A 20,257-nucleotide genomic window follows, 5' to 3' on the forward strand; every position below is an offset into this window, starting at 1 on the left:
CACACATGCGACTATGTTGCTGGTCATATGGGTGTCAAATGGAATGGCATCTGGGCAGGAAGAGGGAGATAACTGGAAGTTGTAGGCAGTGTGTTTGTGTGATGGTTGGGAGACGATAAAAAAATAACTGCAGTATGGCTTGACGCTGCATCTTGCAGACAACATATGGGTGTTCAGCCCACCTTGGGGGCAGGCCATGCAGACAGTGGGGTTTTGATCCATTTTCAGGCAATCCAGGATCGAGCCATTTTTCCTGCCTGTCTTCTCTGGCCCATAGTGATCTGTTTGCTCCATTGCATTTTCAACAGTTGTCTCAACAATTTCCATAAATCTTATATAATTTTTCAGGTGTTAAATACCATCTGAAATATATCTTATAATATATTTTTTGAGATTTTGACACATTGTATATTTCAATCTTTTCTCCCATGTTAACTCCCATTGACTTAAGTAGTTGAACATCTAAAATTTGGGGACCATTTTATCATATTATCTTTTATTATATCTTCTTCTGTTTAAATTCTTAAGAGACATTTAAATAATTTGGACATTATTATTTTTTTAGTTTGATAATAATATGTATTCTATATCTGAGTTCATCCTTTCTAAACCAAAATCATACTGCTTATTATCCATTGTGAATCTTTCTTTCATTGTCTCTGTAAAAAACAACTGCACTGAAACTGTTCTTTTTAGATTTCTTCTAAGGTTTTCATTTTTTCCTGTATTGTTTAGAAATAACACTAATTCCTTGTATATATTTTCATTTAACTATGGATAACTTCTGAATAGTGCTTCATGTGGGGAAGGCCACAGAGGTATTTTTATGCATATTCTTTTTCTTTATTTTCTCCATATCCAAAGCAGAGAATTAAAGTGACTATTAAAGTCTTTGTTTACTTTTTCTTTGTTGTAAAAAAAGGTAAGCATGCCAACCAGGTATCCACACTGGCAAAATAAAGAGGCTTCAAAATGCTTTGGAGGCAGGGTGTTTAGATGACACAAGGTATGAAACTGGGTGGAAAGTGAAACAAAGCCATGCTCCAGGGCTAAAAACTGGAGCAAGAAGAAGCTGGGATATTCCCACTCAAGGCAGAAAATGCATTCCATTGTACTGGCGTATAAACGGCCTAGTGCCAGTGTGGGACTGTGGCAAAGCAAAAACATGATTACCAGTAATGCCATGGATGTAATTATAACATACATAAACCAGACAATACAACAGGGGGGAATGGCATGAGGGGGGGCATGTATAGGAGGCTCCATGATTGTGCTTTGCCAATGTATCACTTGATACGCCGATACACTGTATAGGTAAGGAACTGAAAGCACGTAGCCAAGCAACAAAGAGTAGACAAGCTCCATGTACTAAAAGAGGGTCAACTGTGTATTAGTGTTTAAAAAGCCCAACACATTTCAGCTACACTAGGCCTTCCTCAGCGGATGAAAACAAATATAAATACACTTAGGATATAATATATTAAAAATATAGTTCTAAACAAAGTTACATATACCCTTCAAAAGAATTCACTGGAGTTGTGCCCAGTCTCCAAAATACAGGACTATAGAGATAGAGGGACCAGATACTGCAGCATTTCTGTATATATACATATTTCAGATGGCCTTGGGAAGGCATAACCAATGATATGTCTTGATGGGACATAGGGACACATGATGCAGGCTCTCCAGATAAATCTTCATTCTATTCATGTCTTCATATTACAATCATATCCATACATATGTTGGAATATATACTTTCTTTATTACATTCAAATTGAAGGTTGTAGGTCCAAATCTTCATTTAAACCTGCAGGCATTAAGGATTTCAATCTTAGAATAAATTCTATCTCTTTTTTCTTTAAATATATATTCTTTATTATTATAAATTCTTTCTATTACCCCAAACCAGAAATCAGCTGTAGAATGCTGCATTTCTACAAAATGACCAACTAAGGGAGCTCCCACTGTTCTGCTTTTTTAGATTAGAGAGGTGTTCCCTATTCTATATTTTATCTGTCTAGTGGTCCTCCCCACATCACATTTCTTGCATGTACATTCAATATGTTAGGAAGGATCGAATTAGGGGAATTTAATTAGCTCAAATTTACAAGAGGCATGTCCTAACAATGCACACAGCGAATCGGGTCCCTATGTGTATACCAGAGGTCATCTAGTCCAACCCCAAGAAACAGAGACTCCAATGCCAATGAGCTGCAATTAAAATATAAACATTTATTAAAGCCACACAACAAAAGGGATCATACACACACACACACACACACACACACACACACAATGCTAAAGCAAGGGAGGGGGAAAGTTTGGGAGTAAAGGAGAAAGGATAGAGGCACCTTAGGATAATTACCTTAGGAGTCTTCTCCAAGCAACGGATGTGAGTGATGGTGGATGGTGAAACATGGCCTCAGGAACGGGAAAAGCAAGCGGCAAACGCGGTGGCTGGGAGCTGAGTTCCAGCGGGCTAAGCTAACAAGAGGCCTGAGAGACAGTGAGCTTTTGGCTTAGCTCAAGTGATTTCACCAGAGGCCAGGGCTCAAGGTTCACAAGCTCGGAAGGAGGGCTGGAATCGGGGTCCTTTTATACCCCTGAACATATCCTCAGGCTATGGCTACCTGGCAAACAAAGGTCTTGATGGCTATCTTTTGTCTAAGCTGAAACTTACACAATGGATGCACAAAGAAGAGGTCTGACACTTTTCAGGGGAAGACATATCTGGATGGCAGAGCTGTTTAAGACAATCACTCGCTCATTAAGAGAGAGGCTACTTGTATTGTCCTCTTCTCTTTGGGCTACCTGCGAAACTTGTAGGGAAACTCCTCCTCCTGACCACCATCTTGAGGGGAGAGAAGCAGGCAAGAAACAACAGGCCTCTGCCTGCCAAGAAGAAGAGCCCTCCTCCCGACCACCATCTTGAGGGGAGAGAAGCAGAGTCATGATGTGTTATGTATTGTTAATCTGATATTGGAAACCGCTTTGATCGGTAATGGCGGCTTGCGATGGGGTCAGTCAGGGGTCATGATTTTTGATCACTTGGCACCCAAAATTTATATAAAACCAAACTCGGTAATAGCATAGATCACAAAACTAGTATTGTATGTGCTAAAGTGGGATAGTTTATATCATTGTTGGTCGTTGCAATTTACAAACTCTGTCATTTTAGTTGTGTGAATGCAATATGTGCAATGACCACATGAATGGTGTCCTAATGGTTAGGAGAGACCAAGAAAGTCCAACAGGGAGGAGTGGCATGAAGGGGACATGTATAGGGGCCTCCATGATTGTACTTTGCCAATGTATCACTTGATACACCAATGTACTGTACCAGCAGTGCATCACGCATGCAACTGTGTAGCAATCAAAGGGGCAGCCATCCAATGAAATGGCATCTGGGTGGGAAGTGGATGGCTTTTGATGAGGAGCCAGTCTAAATGTGCCAAACAGCTATTGGACAGCGGCAGTAGTGTGTGGAGGGGATGTATGTGTATGACACTAGACAGAATGTACCTATAATATTATTGGTCTGTGCTCTGAGAAGAAGGTCGTGCCGCATATGTTGAATTTGGATTAGGTGACATCATGTTAATTAGGTGCCATCATAATAAGATGCAAAAGTGGTGGAAATGAGGCCATCATAATGAGGCCATAGACTTTCCCTCATTTACAGAGATTTGTCCTATCAGATTGGGCTGCATCTGACTGGATAGAGTCTGATCAGTGGGTGTTCTGACTTTTTCTTCTGTAGGGATGGGACCACAGTTTGCTGAGGACATGAGTGACCTGTTACCTCACCATGTTAAGTTGGGCTTGTGTGCCCATCATAATGAGGACATGGGTCTTCCCTGAGCTACAAAATTTTGCCTTTCTTTCAAGAAGAAAGAAATTGGGAGAAATTATAAAAATAAAAAGTGACACACAAATGCAGATAAGAGGTAGTAAATAAAAAAATAATATATATTATGGAATGCAGATTAATAACATAGTTAAATTCAACAAGGATAGAAGAGAAGTGTAAAACGTGTCATTAATGCTTTTGAGATATTGGAGGGTTATGTATGATCCTGTTTGTCTTGTGATGATTTTTGTGGTGTGTATATATGTATTATATAGGTATGGATAGGTTAGGTTAAGTTAAACAATGTGGTATTTATGTTGTTTCAAGCAATAAAAATGTTTATTTAAAAAAAAGAATTTTTCCTTTTTACATTGGACAATATGTGAGATCACTGGGTGCACCAAAAATATCAGCAGGCTACTTAGATATCTGGGCTAAATGCTTGATCAGCTTTTTAGCTTAGCTGATTATTAATCATTTTTTTCTTTACATGTGAAAAGAATTACTATATATTCTCCCTTTTGCCACTTCTTTTGATCAATAAATCTGACATTTAGCAGGTTTGGGGGGGGGGGGGAAGGCTATAATTTCTATAAATCTCATAAAATATGTTTCATTTTCCAACATCCTTTTTGCTTATTACATTACAAGAAGCAATAAACTGGATCCATATCTGGTAACGGTCATTGTTGTCTGTGAGCAAGAGTGAAGGCTGAGGTTGCTGCAACTATTCGACTCTCCTTCCCCAACAGTGTCAGCCACTTGATTAGACCTGAAAAGTGAAATGATACAGAAAATCTCTGTGAGCCTCTGAAGAGCTTAGACCATATGTGAACCAGAAGTACAAAGGAATGGCTATAAAAATGACGAAATGTGCCATCATCCCGAAGAAAATTTTCAGAGTAGTCTATACAAAAACCAATGGTTCAATAAAGCAAAGGCTATTGGCCAATCTGAAATTTTGATGGATTAATTTATCAACTAAGCCTTTAATTTGACCTAAAGTATACTAACCCCTGAATTTTCCTTTGTACATGTTCCTTTTTTGGCAGTAAACAGGAACTCAGCAGTGCTTGTATATGGCAGCTTATGTAACGATAGATCATGTAATGATTTACCAAGGATCAACCTTCCATTTGAATATTTTTATGCTATAACAAAATTTATATTCCCTAAGAATGTACTTTGAAATAGCTTTTTGGTTGGAGGGATACAAGATCAGTTTCGATCATTAAATTGAAACAGTCCAAGCAAGCAAGATGCTTTGCTGACTTTAGGTGAAAAAAACTCAAGAGGTAAGTGCTATTCAAATGTAACTGCTTTCAGGTGCCATAAAAAGTGTGCTATGAAGATATGAATGTAAGAGAATTGCAAAGTCAATGAACAAATGTTACACAGACTGTTGGTCTGAACACTGGCCCTTCATTATACACAGGTAATATTCAAGATGTATCTGCTATATGGAGGATGAAAGGAATATTCTCCATTATTCATTTCCTGGTCAAAAACTCAGCCCAGTTGAGATAAATAAGCAGTTAGACTTTACATACTGAAGTATTCTAGGACGTGGTTTTGTGCAGAAATACACATTCTTTTCTCCACCAAAAGAATCTTTCTGTGTAGAAAAAATGCACAGAAACACACACATATTTATGCACAGAATACTCTCCTTGGAGCCCTTGGGTGTTTTTGAGTCTAATTACCTGATTTTCAACTTTTGCTTCCAACAAGAACAGTACTATGAAATTTTGAAAATGAACTAAAATGCTAAATAAAAGTAAAAAAAGGAGACAACTCCTTAACCCTCAATAGTTGTATACAACAAGGAATTCCAGCACATCTTGTCAATTTTTTTTAATTTGTTAAATTTTCAACAGTTTAATTGCATTTTATCAGTTCTAGGCTATGGATTATTAGCTGTGTTTCTTTTAACTATTGTAAACTGCCTTGTGTATCCAACTGGGAAAAATGTGAGATATGACTAATTATAATAATATAATAATTGTCACAGAACTGAGTGTCAAGCAAATTTTCACTCTGGAAATTTTATGGTGTGTGTTTTTTAACAGCTCTCAGGCAGATATAGATAGTGTGGAAGCTGAGGTTGCTGCCGTAGTTCTGCTCTCCTTCCCCCACCTGGGCCCTCTTTTTTGATTCAATAAAAACAATATAATTTCAGAAAGGCTGTTGGCTGATCTGACACTTTCATGGATTCATTTACTGACTGAGCATTCAATTTGACCTGAGTTATACTAGGCATATGTGAAGAGAGTTGATGTAACTAGAGAAGCTTCAAAAACAAAAAGAACAAGCACTGAGTAGTTGAGTGGATCCAACTCTCCAGGCAATCACTTTTTACCTACTTTCTAATGCTTGACTTTCCCTGCCTACTTGTCCTCTTTTTGGTACAGAACAGGAATTCGATAATTTGTGTGTGGCAGCATAGGTAATGATTTACTAGGGATCAGCGTTTCACTTAAATATTTAGATACTTTACAGAAAGATAAATTATTTAAGAATGTATTTTTAATATGTTACTTTTTTAAAGGGTTACAAGATCAGTATCTTTGCTGACTTTAGAAACAAAATTCAGAAGGTAAGTGCTGCATAAATATAACTGTGTTAGCTTAGCAAATAGCAATGGCAAGTATCTAGCAATAGCAAGCACATCCCTATACCGCTTATCAGTGCACTTAAGCACTGCCTAAATGGTTTACAATGTGTAAGCTAATTAACAACAACAAAATGAAGTATAGTTTTGTGATAATGCTTCTCAGGAGAAGTGCCACACTGTATCAAATGTGTGGAAATTCATCACCTGTTGAAGACTATTTCTCCATTGCCAGAGAAAGTGTACCTTGAGCTCCTTTCAGAAAAAGCACAATATGAACGTGAGAGAAATAATGAAATTAGTGGTGTGTACACTTTACAGCACAAGTACAGGCTGTGGATATATATGTATATAGACTGTTGGTCTGAATGCTAGTCCATCGCTTTTCACACTTTAACATTCCGTATGTATAAACTATATGAGAAATATAAATAATAATCTCCATTATTCATTTCCTGACCCAAAACCTGTTTCCTGACAGTTGGAAATTCCCACTGGAATGAATAACAGAGTAATGAGATTTTTACATAGTATTCTCCTAATAGTCAAAGGTCTTGAATTGCTCTAGGAAACGAATCTGTGCAAAAATACACATTTCTTTCTCTCCACAAAAGGAATCTTTCTGTGAAGGAAACTTTTTTTGCATGGAAAAACATATTTCTACATAGAATACTCTCCTTGGAACATTTGGATATTTCTGAATATGAGTCTACTGTAAACATCAGGCTTTTAGATTATGTATGTGTGTGCACAAACACACACACACATGCAATTTTGAAAATGGAATAAAATGCAGATTAAAAATCAAAACATTTGTTGATATACTCTACTTAGTAAGATAATTATAAAATTGGCATCTAGAATATATTAGGATAGGATATCCGCTTAGAGTCCCAGACCTGCCATCTACTAGGCAGCCCTGGGTTAGAACCAGGAACTCCATACTGGTTTTAAGGTGTGTTTATGTCTGTGTTTGGGGTCAAACCTGACAGGAAGATTGTTGTTAATTTTGCCTAATTGTAGACTTATCATTTTTAGAGGCAGTCATCAATTCTTAACTCCCCAAAAAACCATTAAGGCTATCATTTGGAAAAGCCAAACTTCATAGGGGGAGACACAAAGTAAGGGCCAGACCAAACCCAAACTTCTAAGTAACTTGGGAGATAATGGCATATGTGTATCACTCCCAGTCCAACATTCTTTGGCCCAACCATCTAAAACTTTATGTATGCAGAAGCCACCAGTGGGATCAGCAATACTCCAAGCTGTAAACCAAAAGGCCCCTAATGGACTGAGACTGAAGACCCTTCTGATAAAGGGCCACACAAAACTGTAATATATGTGAAACCAGCACTCAGAGTCTTAAGTTCTTATGTCTTCAAAACAAAATAAACTCTTTACAGCCTTGGCATAACTCCTCCTCATTCTCAGGGTGAGAGGCATGCCAATTGCCTGAATTACTTCATGCTGCCAAGTCTCCATAGGTCTTGCAGTATTGGATCTGGTAAGACTAAAGCTGCTGGAGCCAATTGTCTGAATCACTCCATCTTTGCATGTGAGAGAGAATCAGCTATCTTGTAATCAATTCCTGGCACATGTTGAGCTGTAAATAATATGTTATGGTGTAAACATTGGAAAGTAAAAGCTCTAATATGAATCATAACCCAAGGAGATTTTGACATCAGTGAATTTAATAACACGAACCATGGTCAAGTTTATCACGCCAGAAATGAGCAGATGAATTTGCCAATTCATCTGCCTAGATCCGAACAGTGACCAAGATTGGAAAAAATTCCAAAAATGTTAAATCAGTGGTAATGCCAGCAGAGACCCAATCATCAGGCCAAGTATGAGCATACCAATGACCCTGAAAATAAATCCCAAAACCATAAGAGGCAGCAACATCAGATGCTATGTGTAACACATTATGGAATTTTCTTTCTTCCAAAAGAAAGTAGCATTAAATTTCCTAAGGAATGTCAGCCAAACATCCAGGTCCTTGGTGATGGCTTTAGACAACCTGAGCCAATGGTGAGGCTTAATCAACCCCTTGGTCACATTACAAAGGCAACATAAAAAGGCCTTACCAAGGGCCACCTCTTTATATGCAAGGTTTAAGTGGCCAATGAATTCCCAGAACTCCCAAAGGGTTACCTTCTTAAGCAAATGGATTTGGAAAACCCTGAGCTTCAGATCACGTAGCTTATCATTTGGAAACCTGCAGAACTGATTAACAGTATCAATTTGAATATCCAAAAAAGTTAGTTTGGTTGGATGAGACCTCATTTTTTCTGGTGCAAGGGGAGACCACAAGTCCCTATGTTTGTGAAGGAAAATCAGCCATGACCTTAGCACATTGATTTGTACCATAAGCCCTAATAAAAAGAAAATCACCTAAATAGTGGATAACCCCCCTTGTCCTGATTTTACTTTAATTGCCCATTCCAAAAATGTGCTAAAGGTCTCAAAAACAGCATAAGAAATGGAACATCCCATCAGCAAGGCTCTAACCATATAATAAAATCCTTCAAAATGAAAATCCAAACATTCAAAATCATTGGGGTGTAGTGGTAACAAACAAAAGGCACACTTAATGTCACATTTCTCAAGTTAGGCTCCCAATCCGACTCTCTGGACTTTTCTGATGGGGACGTCAAAAATGTATATCGAACTGAACACAACTCACCAGGGACTGCATTAACAGAATCTCCTTTAGGAGAAGAAAGATGGTGAATTAACCTGTATTCTCCAGGTGCATTTTTGGGCAACACCCATAAAAGTGAATCCCTCAGATTGTTAACAGGAGGATCGAAAAGGGCTCAAAAACTCATCCCTCAGTCACTTCTTTTTGGATTTTACGTCCAACCACACGATCCAAACCATTAATGGATTGTAAATTGTTGTCCCACAAAAGAGGATACAAAAACCTTGAACAAAACCATGTATCAAGTACAATGCAGCACACCAATTGGTGTTTTCATAGCCCCTATGTCATCCTGAAGCCTGGCCGTGACCAGGCATTTCAGTTCATCGAACAACTGGGGGGGGGTGTAACGGAGAGCACTCCCAGCTGTCCAATCAGAAGGCAGCTGAGGGCCAGCCAATAGCCTGTAGGCTGGAACTTTTGAAGATTCCGAACTGACAGTTGGGGAGTCAGTTGGAACCGGGACAGTTTAGAACAGCAGTTAGGGTTTAGAATCTTGGGGAGAGAGGACTGAGGTCCAGGAGTTCCTGCGGGAATGTGTTAGTTAGGGGCTGGGATCCTGAGAGGGAGGGTTCCAGGGCTCGAGAAGGACAGTTGGGGTAGAGTCTGTGTAGAAAGGGCTCCCTACCGTTGCACTGCCAGACCTCTAGGAGAGGGAGGGACTGGAGTGTAATATCCTGTGGGATATGGTTAGCCTTGGTGGCTGAGTTAAGAGAACGAACTGCCTAAAGAGAGGCAGGAAAGTCTCTAGGTGATAGAGGGATATCTAGGGAAAAGTAAAGTGACAGTAGCCGAGTCAAATAATACAAGTGTAACTAAGTAACCTGTGCCTGGACTAGCACTTACATACTATCATTCAGTTCAAGAAAGAGATGTTCAACCATTCTGTTTAATAAAGTTTATATTTTGGTTTACATAAAAGCTTGTCAGTCATATGTATCAGCTCCACGCTACTATATAAAGAAAAGACCCTACCGCCAGCCATGAGAAAGAGGGTAACCGGGGGTTGTTCGATGTTCCAGACCCAGACCTCATGCTTTGGGCCAACCCTACCTTGGTTGCTGTTTGTTTAATAAGGCCTTTCCTCCATTTTCAGATCTTGGTATTATTTGGCAGCATCCCTCCAAGATAAAAACTATTGTCCTTTTTATATTGTCCTCTTAGCAGCTGTAAGAATGGAGCCATCACACAAGCAGATGTTCAAACACAAAGGAGCCTATTTTCTCCAAGACACAATTACAGCAGAATACATTGATTCACTGGAGGATTTTGAAATCAGAGACAGTGACATATTTCTGGTCACTTTTCCAAAATCAGGTAACAATAATAATAATAATTTGTTTTATTTATATACCACTATTCCAAAGATCATAGCAGTGAACAGCAAGTAAGCTAATTAGCAAGTAAGCCAAGATTGAAATTTTTGTTTTATTCAGAAAAGAAAATGCAGGTGAACAAATCTGGGAGAGATTAACTCCTCCTGCATTATTTTTGAAGCAGTTCTTGTAATACAAGCCAGATCAGCATGTTCATCCAAGATCAAATTCTGGATCAAATATATTTTCCCATTTACTGGCATTAAGTTGCAACACTTTCAGCCCAGGGGGACTGTTGCCAAGGCTATCCAGACTATTTGAGCTGGAGAATATTTTAGGGGCAAACACAACTCTGCTCCTCCCCTCTCTTAAGTTGGTAGTTCTGCCTTTGCCCTCCATATCTCCTGCTTCCTATTAAAGTTGTAGTGGGCTCTTTTTCTCCTAGGTTTTTTGAATATTCCATACTTATTCTTTAATTGTCAGCAGGATAGTTTAGAGGAAAATGCTAATTTAAAAAGGGTAGGAAACCCTCTGCCCCACTTCCCAACAACTGGCCCTCTCTCTACCACCGAAGAAGCTCCCCCAAAGGGGCAACACCAAAAGGATGATCCTGCTAGTATTGCACCCACCACCCAGGCAGCCCTTTATATCTTCTTTCAGGCAAGGGAGCAGGTGGTGCCAATGCTGGTTGACCAGCTGCTGAAGAGTACCTGGGGAGTCTGGAGTGTGTTCCTGTAGGTATGTCCATGGTCCTTCTCAGCATGTAGTAGGCAGGCATGCAGGCAGCAGTTTTTAGCAAAGAGAGGTCACAACAGTAGATGTTGGAGCATCTTGTCCTGGACTGCAGCCAGCACTCACAGACACATGCTGATAAGAATGGCTCAGCCAAGCAAGTGGATGCAAAACACAGACCTTGCAAGGATTCACCATGAATGCCATCCGAGAAGTCAAGCCAAGGTCAGGATACCGGAAGACAAAGCAAACCGAAAACCAAAAGTCAGGATACTGGGAGTCAGAGTGATCAAAGCAGTCTGAGGTCAAAGCAGCCAGAAGATAACAAGGGTCCAGTCCGAGGTCAAAGCAAAAAGGAATCAAGATACAAGAAGCCAGTGCTAGCAGCAATCACGCCAAGGGATCATGCAATAAACTCTGGCAAACAGTGAAGTTCTCTCAACAGTTTAAGTAAGGGAAACTCTCCCCCGTGCCACCTGAGGCTGGTTGGCTAATTGCCTCTCTGCAATCCTCTTGGATCTGCGCCTGCAAGCACTCTCAGCCCTTCTCTCTTTGAACGTAGGCACCTCCAGGCAAGCTTCCTCCCCAGAGTCACCACTAGGCTGTTGCACCATAGGAGGCCCTTCTCTAGCACTAGGACCTGGTTGGGCCTCCTCCTCTGGGGCTGGGAGAGCACAGCTGGGACCTGGCAGAGCATGATTGCCACCTGGTGTAGCCTCAATCAGCTCTTGCTCTGGAGGAGGCTCATCCTCCTCCTCATTCTCCGAGAGCTGATCTTGGCTGGCCATGACACATCTGCAGTCCTTTCTTGTCTGGAAAAGTTATGATGATGCATCTTCTCCCTGGTGTGCTGACTCTTTCTTAATAGCAAAAGTACAGATGAATTCATGGTCTGAATAGACAGCCTGGAAGGGGCAGCTTGAAGCCACCCCAGACAAAGCCAGATTGGAGTCGTGGCAAGCACACACTGCAGCCTCAATCTGGCCAGAATCTGGTCCAAATAGGAGCTGCAAAGAGCTGCTCCTATTTGGGGCAGATTGAAGCCACCCCACTGCAGCTTCAGCTGGCTTCCAGCCAGCTTGGGGGCATGGCACATGTAAATGCTATGCCCCTAAATCGGGTTGAAGCTGGCTGAAGCTGCTGGTCTGTTCCAGACCCATGATGATTTAAAATAAGGAGGAATAACATCACCCCTTTGCTGGGCAATGGCAATTTTTAATTAGTGTTGTAGTAAAAAGAGTATTTTCTTCCTTGATAGCAGAGGAAGAATATTATGTGGTTCAAGTGCTGGCATTTGCTGTGCTTTGGGCTGTGTTGTGGGTCTTGACACCACCACAAGATGTCAAGGGAGGATGGGATGGATGGGAAGAAAGTGTGTTTTACTGATTCAGCCAGGGGTTTATGGCATTCAGGGTTGTTGTTGTTGTGTTGTTTTACAGCAATGAAAAAGAAACCCTTTTGGTTACTTTGCGGAAATGGCCAAAAGGAAAGTTACTTTATAAGTAGATCAAATGATCATGGTAACTAACTGTGTTTTGGGGCCTTTGAATATTCAAGGCAACCAATACTGTTCAAAAGGAATATCCCATATCCTGAACCTCCTGTAGTTTAATGTCTGTTGATCTGATTCAGCCACAGTTGCCTGTGCTTCCCTTCCTGTCCCTCCTTCATTCCCCCTCCCCAGCATTGCAATTTAAATATGTAATATGTACATAATAGGTAATAGGTATGTTGATGAATGAGAATGCATTAAATCAGGGTGTTCATATTCACACAGGCACTATATGGACACAGAATATTTTGAGCTTGATTTGCCATGAAGGTCATCGAAATGGAACTGAAGACACTGTCCTGATAGACAGAGTTCCATGGCTGGAATACATTGATTCCAATAGCGATTATGCTAATCGTCCATCGCCTCGTTTCTTCACTACTCATCTGCCCTATGATTTAGTGCCAAAAGGATTAAAAAATGGAAGAGGAAAGGTAAGGCCTGATACTTCCGACATTTAATTTACTCAATTTGTTGTCAGAACAGGAGATTTTACTGTAAAGAATCTACAGAATGCTTAGATGATGAAGTGTGAAGGATTTAAAAACTGAGATAGAAAGGTCTTCTTAGAATGATCATCTCCAGAAAATACTGCTTATTCATCTGCAGAAGGTTAATAATGAAGAGGCTTAAAAGGGTGAAGCATCTATAATTTTCCATTGTAAAAGTTCCTAACAAATATAGTGTTATCCCTAGAGTGTGCAGGGTGTGTGGCCTGCACTGGGTGACAGCCCAGATGAAGGATTACACCCAATCAGCCCCCCACACCTCAGTGCCTTCACCTTGTTTTCCTCTTGAGAATAATACCATGAAGAGAACGATGTGCCAACACCAAGAGAGCTGGGTGCCTCCCACCGCTATTGGATGATCAGAATATGGAGCTCACTAGACATTTTTATTATTGTTTCTGCAGATTATTTATGTAGCCAGAAACCCAAAGGATGTCTTGGTCTCATACTATCATTTTTCTAAAGTTTCTGTCCAAATGGAAGATGAAGAAGACTTTGACATTTTTATGGAGAGGTTTTTATCTGGTAAAGGTAAGCATTGACAGATTTGAATAGACACTTTGGCTCAGGTAGCAGGTTCTTTTTATGCCTCCCGGAGGCTGTGGCATTTGCCACGGTCTCCACCCAGGGCAGAAAGGGGCAGCATCTTGCTGCCTCTTTCTGCCAATCTGTCCAGCCTCAAAGTCAAACAGAGTCTGGTAGGGGTAGAGTCCAGTAGTGAGGGACTCCTTATGCATACAGAACTTCAAGAGAGGGAGTTGCTGTGGGGTCATATCCTGAGGGATACTTAGACTTGGTGGCTGGTGTAGGTTTAGTAAAAGAACCTAAACATGAGGACTGTGTGAGGGTCCTGGATATAAGTATGTTAATTGCTGGAGAGAGTGTGGGCAAGTTAACTAAACCTGTAACTAAATGAAGCTAAGAAATTAATACCTGAAAGTAACAAACATATGCAAAATCCCAATAAGCAAAATACTGTTTAAACCTCTTATAAATAAAGTTTTATTCCTGTTTTCAAATAGAGTCTTGTTTGGCACTTGAGTAATTTACCACACTACTGACATTTACAAATGGGGAAACAGTTTTACACTCATAAGTTTGTGTCCACAAATAAAATAAAATGACAGTAACTAAGAGGTGGCAGGATCACAAATTAATAATAAAAAGTGTTAAAAGTACAGGTGCTCGTGACTATGAAATGGCAGCAGTGGGATGAAAAGGCCCAGGGTGCTGTCATCAAAGAAACTTAGTGGTGGGTAATTAAAGTGACTGTGACACAATGGTATTCCCAATCACTATGTATGGATGTGAGAGCTGGGCAGTGAAAAAAGTTGATAAAAGGAAAATCAAATCATTTGAGATGTGGTGCTAGAGAAGAGTATTAAGGATAAAAAAAGAGAAACAAAAACAAACAAATGGATCCTTGAAGAGATCAAGATTGAAATACCCCTAGACACCAAAATGATTAAATTGAGGCTATCATACTTTGACCACATCAGGAGAAGGCATGGCTCATTAGAAAAGAGAATGCTTGGAAAAGTAGAGGGTAGAAGGTGACTCACACCACATGGCTATACTCAATTACAGAGGACACAGGCATGAGGTTGGAGGACTTGAGCAAAGCAGTGGAGGACAGGGAGTCTTGAAGATCCACAGGGGTGCCATGAGTCAAGGTTGACTCAAGGGCAGTTAACAACAAAGGGAAAGAGGAAGAACATATTACAGATGTGTAGACCCAGTCAAAGAAGACATGGCCCTTAAGGAGCAGGCAGGTAATTGTATCCTTGAAATGTGACTAGAGCCCCACATGGCTACAATGACAAGTAGTACTTTCTACCAGATTACACCTGTACAAAAATTATGGCAATTCCTAAGTAAAGATGGGTTAGCCGTGCACTGGTTATCAGACATCTTGATTACTGTAATGCATTCTGTGTGAGGATGTGTGGCCCAGAGCTGTGGCAATTTTCAAATGTGTTAGCAAGGTCATTTTGTGATGCACCTAGCAACACTGTCATGTTGCTCCCTAACTTCTCTAAAGATGAAGGGTAGTTTTAAAATGTTTTCATAAAGGAACAATACACAAACCAATCTCCAATGCTGTTGCTGAAGTGAAGAGACAGAGCAAAATGCTGGCCATATTTGATCCTTCTTGTTGGAAGAAACTTATTTCCCCTCATTATATAGGCACGGTACAGACCACCCTTTTGCTCCATGCTGACGCCAATTTTAGGGTTGGGGACCATGCAGCAACTGCACGATCCCTAAGCTTAGCATAGTGCTGCGGCATAACAATGGCAGTGCTGTACGTGGGTCCTGCCACTGTGATGTAAGTGCCATGTGGTGACCACATGGCGCCACATGGCGCTTACATCGTGAGTGCACCATTGACGCACTCGCAATGTCTGCCCTGTGGTGCTAAAGAACCCAGTTTTTCTGGGTTCTTTTTCCTCCAGAGGGAAGCCACATGGTTTGGTGGCTGCAGCTACTCTCTGGAGGGAATTAGGCTGCCGGCAGGCCGCCCTTTTCAGACGGTCTGTCCCGTGCCATAGATAGGGTTTCCTATTTACGTCCCTCTCTCTTTCAGATTAGCTGTCTGTATCTCAAGATTCTAAACTGTTAATCTTTTAGGCCCGGTACAGACCACCCAAAAAGGGTGGTCTGCCCACGCCTTGTTTTGCTGCATGAGGAAGCTGCAGTGGAGAAACCGTGTGGCTTCTTCACGCAGCAAAAAAACCCCCGCAAAAATGGGTTCTTTTTGCAGCACCATAATGACACCACAGTGTGCCAATGGTGCACTTGTGACGTCATTATGGCACTGTGACATGCGGACACTAAGCATCCGTCGCATCAAAATGGCGGTGCCCATCTGTACAGGGATCTGCCATTTTGATGCCCTAGTCATGTGTGAGGGGCAAGGGGCATCTGAAAGCATTGCCCTTTGCACGTGATGAGGGCACCCTATCATGCCCGTCTGTCCCACGCCATAGTTAGTATGTGTCTCTAGCCTGACTGGTAGTCTTATATATTTCTCTCTATCTTCCTGCTATATAACTATCTTTAGTTAGATTAGGATTAGGTTTTATTATGTCATTATTTATTAAAACCATTATTATTATTATTATTATTATTATTTGGAGTAAGTCTTTATTATTTAGGAAGACAGATATAAAATAATAGTCTGACCTACACTTTCATTGTTCTGCTGATGAAAGCTGAATTCTAACAAGTTTAACTTTCAAACTTGCATATTTTTGTTTCCCTTTAAAAGGGTTAATATTCTGGGAAACTAAGGCGCAGGACAGACCACTCCAAAAGGGCGGTCTGCCAGCGGCCTAATTCCCTCCGGAGGGAAGCTGCAGCTGCCAAACCATGTGGCTTCCCTCCGGTGGAAAAAGAAACTGGAAAAAAGGGTTCTTTTAGTGCTGCAGGGCATACATCATGAGTGCACCAATGGCGCACTCACAACATAAGCAACTCACGGTGCCATAAGGATGACATGTGGTGCTTATGTCACAATGGTGGTGCTCGTGTACACAGGACGGTGCCATTGTTATGTCCCTGCACCGTGCTGGGGTTAGGGACCGTGCTTCAACGCTAGCATGGCACATTTGGGCAGTCTATACCACACCAAAAATTGTGGTGGCGCAGTGGTTAAATGCCTGTAGTGCAGCCATTCACTCAAAACCACAAGGTTGCGAGTTCAAGACCAGCAAAAGGGCCCAAGCTCGACTCAGGCTTGCATCCTTCCGAGGTCGCTAAAATGAGTACCCAGACTGTTGGGGGCAAATTAGCTTACTTGCTAATTAGCTTACTTGCTGTTCACCGCTATGATCTTTGGAATAGCGGTATATAAATAAAACAAATTATTATTATTTATTATTCTTTCGCATAAAATATCATATACCATCTTTTGTTTCACTCTGTGAGTTCATCAGCTTAGCAAATACAATATTGGGTGCATGATGTGTGCATCATTCCCAAGCTGAAGATGAGGCAGAGGGTGGGGCAACCCTAGCCCATGACATAGTGCTTCATGAGGCATGGGGGAAGATGGTGTCTCACCCCATGCCATGATTGAAATTCTGTGAGACTAGCTGTTCAATCTTCCTCCAAAATTGTTGATGGGGAGCACCATCTGCTTTGCCTCAAGGCAGCAGGAAGGCTTCACATAGTGACAGAAGGACTTCAGGGTCACACAAATCCCTCTTCGTCAGAACAATTTTCCTTATTCTGCCTACCAGAAAGATTTGCATAGAACCAAAGCATTCAGAACTTCTGTCTGAGACTAAACTGCCCTAGAACTTTTCTGCACAACATAAAGCAATCTATGATGCCCAAATCTGTGTTCAACTATTATGACATTTACTCTGTCTCTTACAAGTGGTAGGTAATTTGTGGCTAGACCATATCGAAGGCTGGTCTGTTCAGAGGAACAACTTGAATATTCTCTTCCTTCTATATGAAGCAATGAAGAAGGTAAGGCACAGTACAGCTTATGCACTTGGTGTTAAAAAGCCATGCAAGCCTACTCAGATTTGGGAGGGAGTCCAGGGCTGAAGGTCAGATTGGGAAAGTGGAAATGGTCAAGAGGAATGATGACCTATACTGATGTTCAATACCAACATGTTGAAACTTAATGTTGCTGTCACCTCCATTTTCCCACTAGTCTTCACCTTCTCCACCAAACCTTAGTTTTTGGAAGAGTTGACCATTTCCATGGTCAACTCTTCCATGACCCTCAATGTTGAACCTTTCCTGTGTCAATAGTGTCTCTTGAAATTATTGCTTTATATTCACCTATTTTCTACATTGAGTAGCAGGAATCAGAGGTGGAAATACAATTGGACCTCCATGTCTGTGGGGGATCCATTCCACACCCCCATGTAGATACAAACATCTCTGCATGCTCAAGTCCCATTAAAATCAATAGCAGCACACTGGATGGCTGTGGATGGCAAGTCAGTGGACTGTACAAGTAGAAATCTCTGAGGCTATAAAGGTTTTCCAGATTTCAATTATTTATGCTTATAGTTGTTTTTCAAACTCTTAAAGTGGCTGAGAAGACAATTAGTAAAACAACAATATAATAAAATTATAATCTATTGAAACAATACAACAATAACTTTAAAGTAGTCACAAGTAATCATAGTCTGAGTCACTACCTTAATATCAGATTAGCATATAAAATCAGACTAGCATAGAAAGATTTTTATTTCTTTTTAAAATTTCTGATCCAACTGTTCTTACTGTCCATTCAACCTGTGAAATGAGTAGGCTGTGCTGGTGTTTAGTTATGCATGATGTCGCAGTTAGTCCATCTCTCCTCTTAGGATCTGAGGAGCTCTGTATTGAAAATATGCAACTTCCTAGGAAAGAGACTGACTGAAGAGGAGTTGGATGATATTGTGGATAAGGCTTCATTTGGCAAAATGAGTGTGGATCGTAGAGCTAATTATACAACCATGCCCCCTGAAATCCTAGATTTCACCAAAGGACACTTTCTGCGCAAAGGTAGGTCAATGGCCAATGACAGTGTAGTGAAGCATGTGTGAAAGACCCACAAGCTTAGTTAACCTCTATTTTCACAATTATAGACACATATAAAAATGTTTTTAGTTTTTCAGGTTGATAAACAAGATTTTATTGTGCTGAACTGTTCTGCTTTCATTTTCCTTTTATTATAAATTTGGGCTATATTGCATGCCTTCATTTGTAAGCTTAAAAAGGAGGGTTGAGAAACTGCTATGAATCTGAGAGTCAACTTTTTGTCCCACAACCCTCCAGGAGCTGCATGAAGTGTCAAAAAAGCCAAATTAAACAAACAACCAAAAATGGCTGGAAGGCTAGTTCTGGTTTTATTTTAAAAAGAAAGCATTTACACATATGTTAAATTGTGCAGGGGAGCTCTGAAATCTGTTCAAAAAGTGAATTGAAATTCCAGTAGGCTTCCAAAAGGGGAAATTCACTCTTGTTCTTTTTGACCCAAAAAGCAAAGCTAGGTTGGGGAATATGAACAGGCCACTAATGTTACTGTTCAGGAAACCGCAGCTGGTTGGGTCAAATGAACCACACTGGAATCAAGGACAAGAAAACTTTAATTTTGGTTTCTGTGTATTTTGTCTGATCAGTTCCCACATTCCTGAGCTTCAGAAAATGCTAGGAAGTCCTGCTACATTACCCTGGCGGTTTGTGACTCTTCTATCTGATCTTACAATGAACATGGGACAGTTGGCAGTTGTACGATAGTGGTGCACCAAATAGCATCAGTGCCCCACAGTAAGGATTATAACTTTGGACCACTACTCCACCCTACTCACAGAGGATGGATGCTAATAATCACTCATCTCCCTTTCTGTCTCAATGCTGTATCAGGTATTGTTGGAGACTGGAAAAACACAATGACAGTTGCACAGAGTGAAAGATTTGACAGTGTCTTTAAGGAGAGGATGGAAAAGCTACCCTTCAAGTTCTGCTGGGATAGCAATGAATTCTGAAATACAATGGACAAACCTGGCTCTATAGCTTTATACAGATTTTTTCTTTGGTGAAGCAATAAATTTGTCCCAACTTTGTTCCAAATTAGTTTGCACATTTTGGTGGGTAAAATGGGTACACCTTTAGAAGAATTCTCATAATGTCCAGGTTCTGAATGCCTCTCTCTCTCTCAATATATATATATTAGGAAAAAAATATTGGTTAAAATAACATCTTGGTATTATTTGGCGGCATCCCTCCAAGACAAAAAACTATTGTCCTTTTTATATGTGATGTTAAAACATAAATATTTTTGAAGTGAAGAGGCATGATATTGACTAATACTTAGGTATGGAAAATTTTGAGTCCTGTATCTTGTATCATGTATTCCTTCATGTATAAAACTTTTAGTTTGGTTTGGTCATAGACAAAGTACTGAGCATTGTAATGTTCAGAGAATTACAAAGGATAAAGGGATAAATGTATTACAGATTCTGTATTGTTAA

The 20,257-nt window shown here is 40.4% G+C and overlaps 1 protein-coding gene across 1 annotated transcript; it reads left to right on the forward strand.

Annotated features, from left to right (window-relative positions):
- Positions 1-9,671: 9,671 nt before the first annotated feature.
- Positions 9,672-19,925, forward strand: LOC149311184 (amine sulfotransferase-like). The gene is made up of 7 exons (XM_089530531.1): positions 9,672-9,704; positions 10,330-10,482; positions 12,991-13,199; positions 13,679-13,805; positions 17,659-17,753; positions 18,608-18,788; positions 19,650-19,925. The coding sequence occupies exons 1-7, from the start codon at positions 9,701-9,703 to the stop codon at positions 19,769-19,771; spliced, it is 891 nt and encodes a 296-aa protein (XP_089386657.1). The 5' UTR covers positions 9,672-9,700; the 3' UTR covers positions 19,772-19,925.
- Positions 19,926-20,257: the final 332 nt, after the last annotated feature.

This window comes from Sceloporus occidentalis, unplaced genomic scaffold, assembly GCF_023333645.1.
Source record: "Sceloporus occidentalis isolate IW3139 unplaced genomic scaffold, rSceOcc1.0.p SCAF_6, whole genome shotgun sequence".
In the NCBI taxonomy this organism is placed as follows: domain Eukaryota; kingdom Metazoa; phylum Chordata; class Lepidosauria; order Squamata; family Phrynosomatidae; genus Sceloporus; species Sceloporus occidentalis.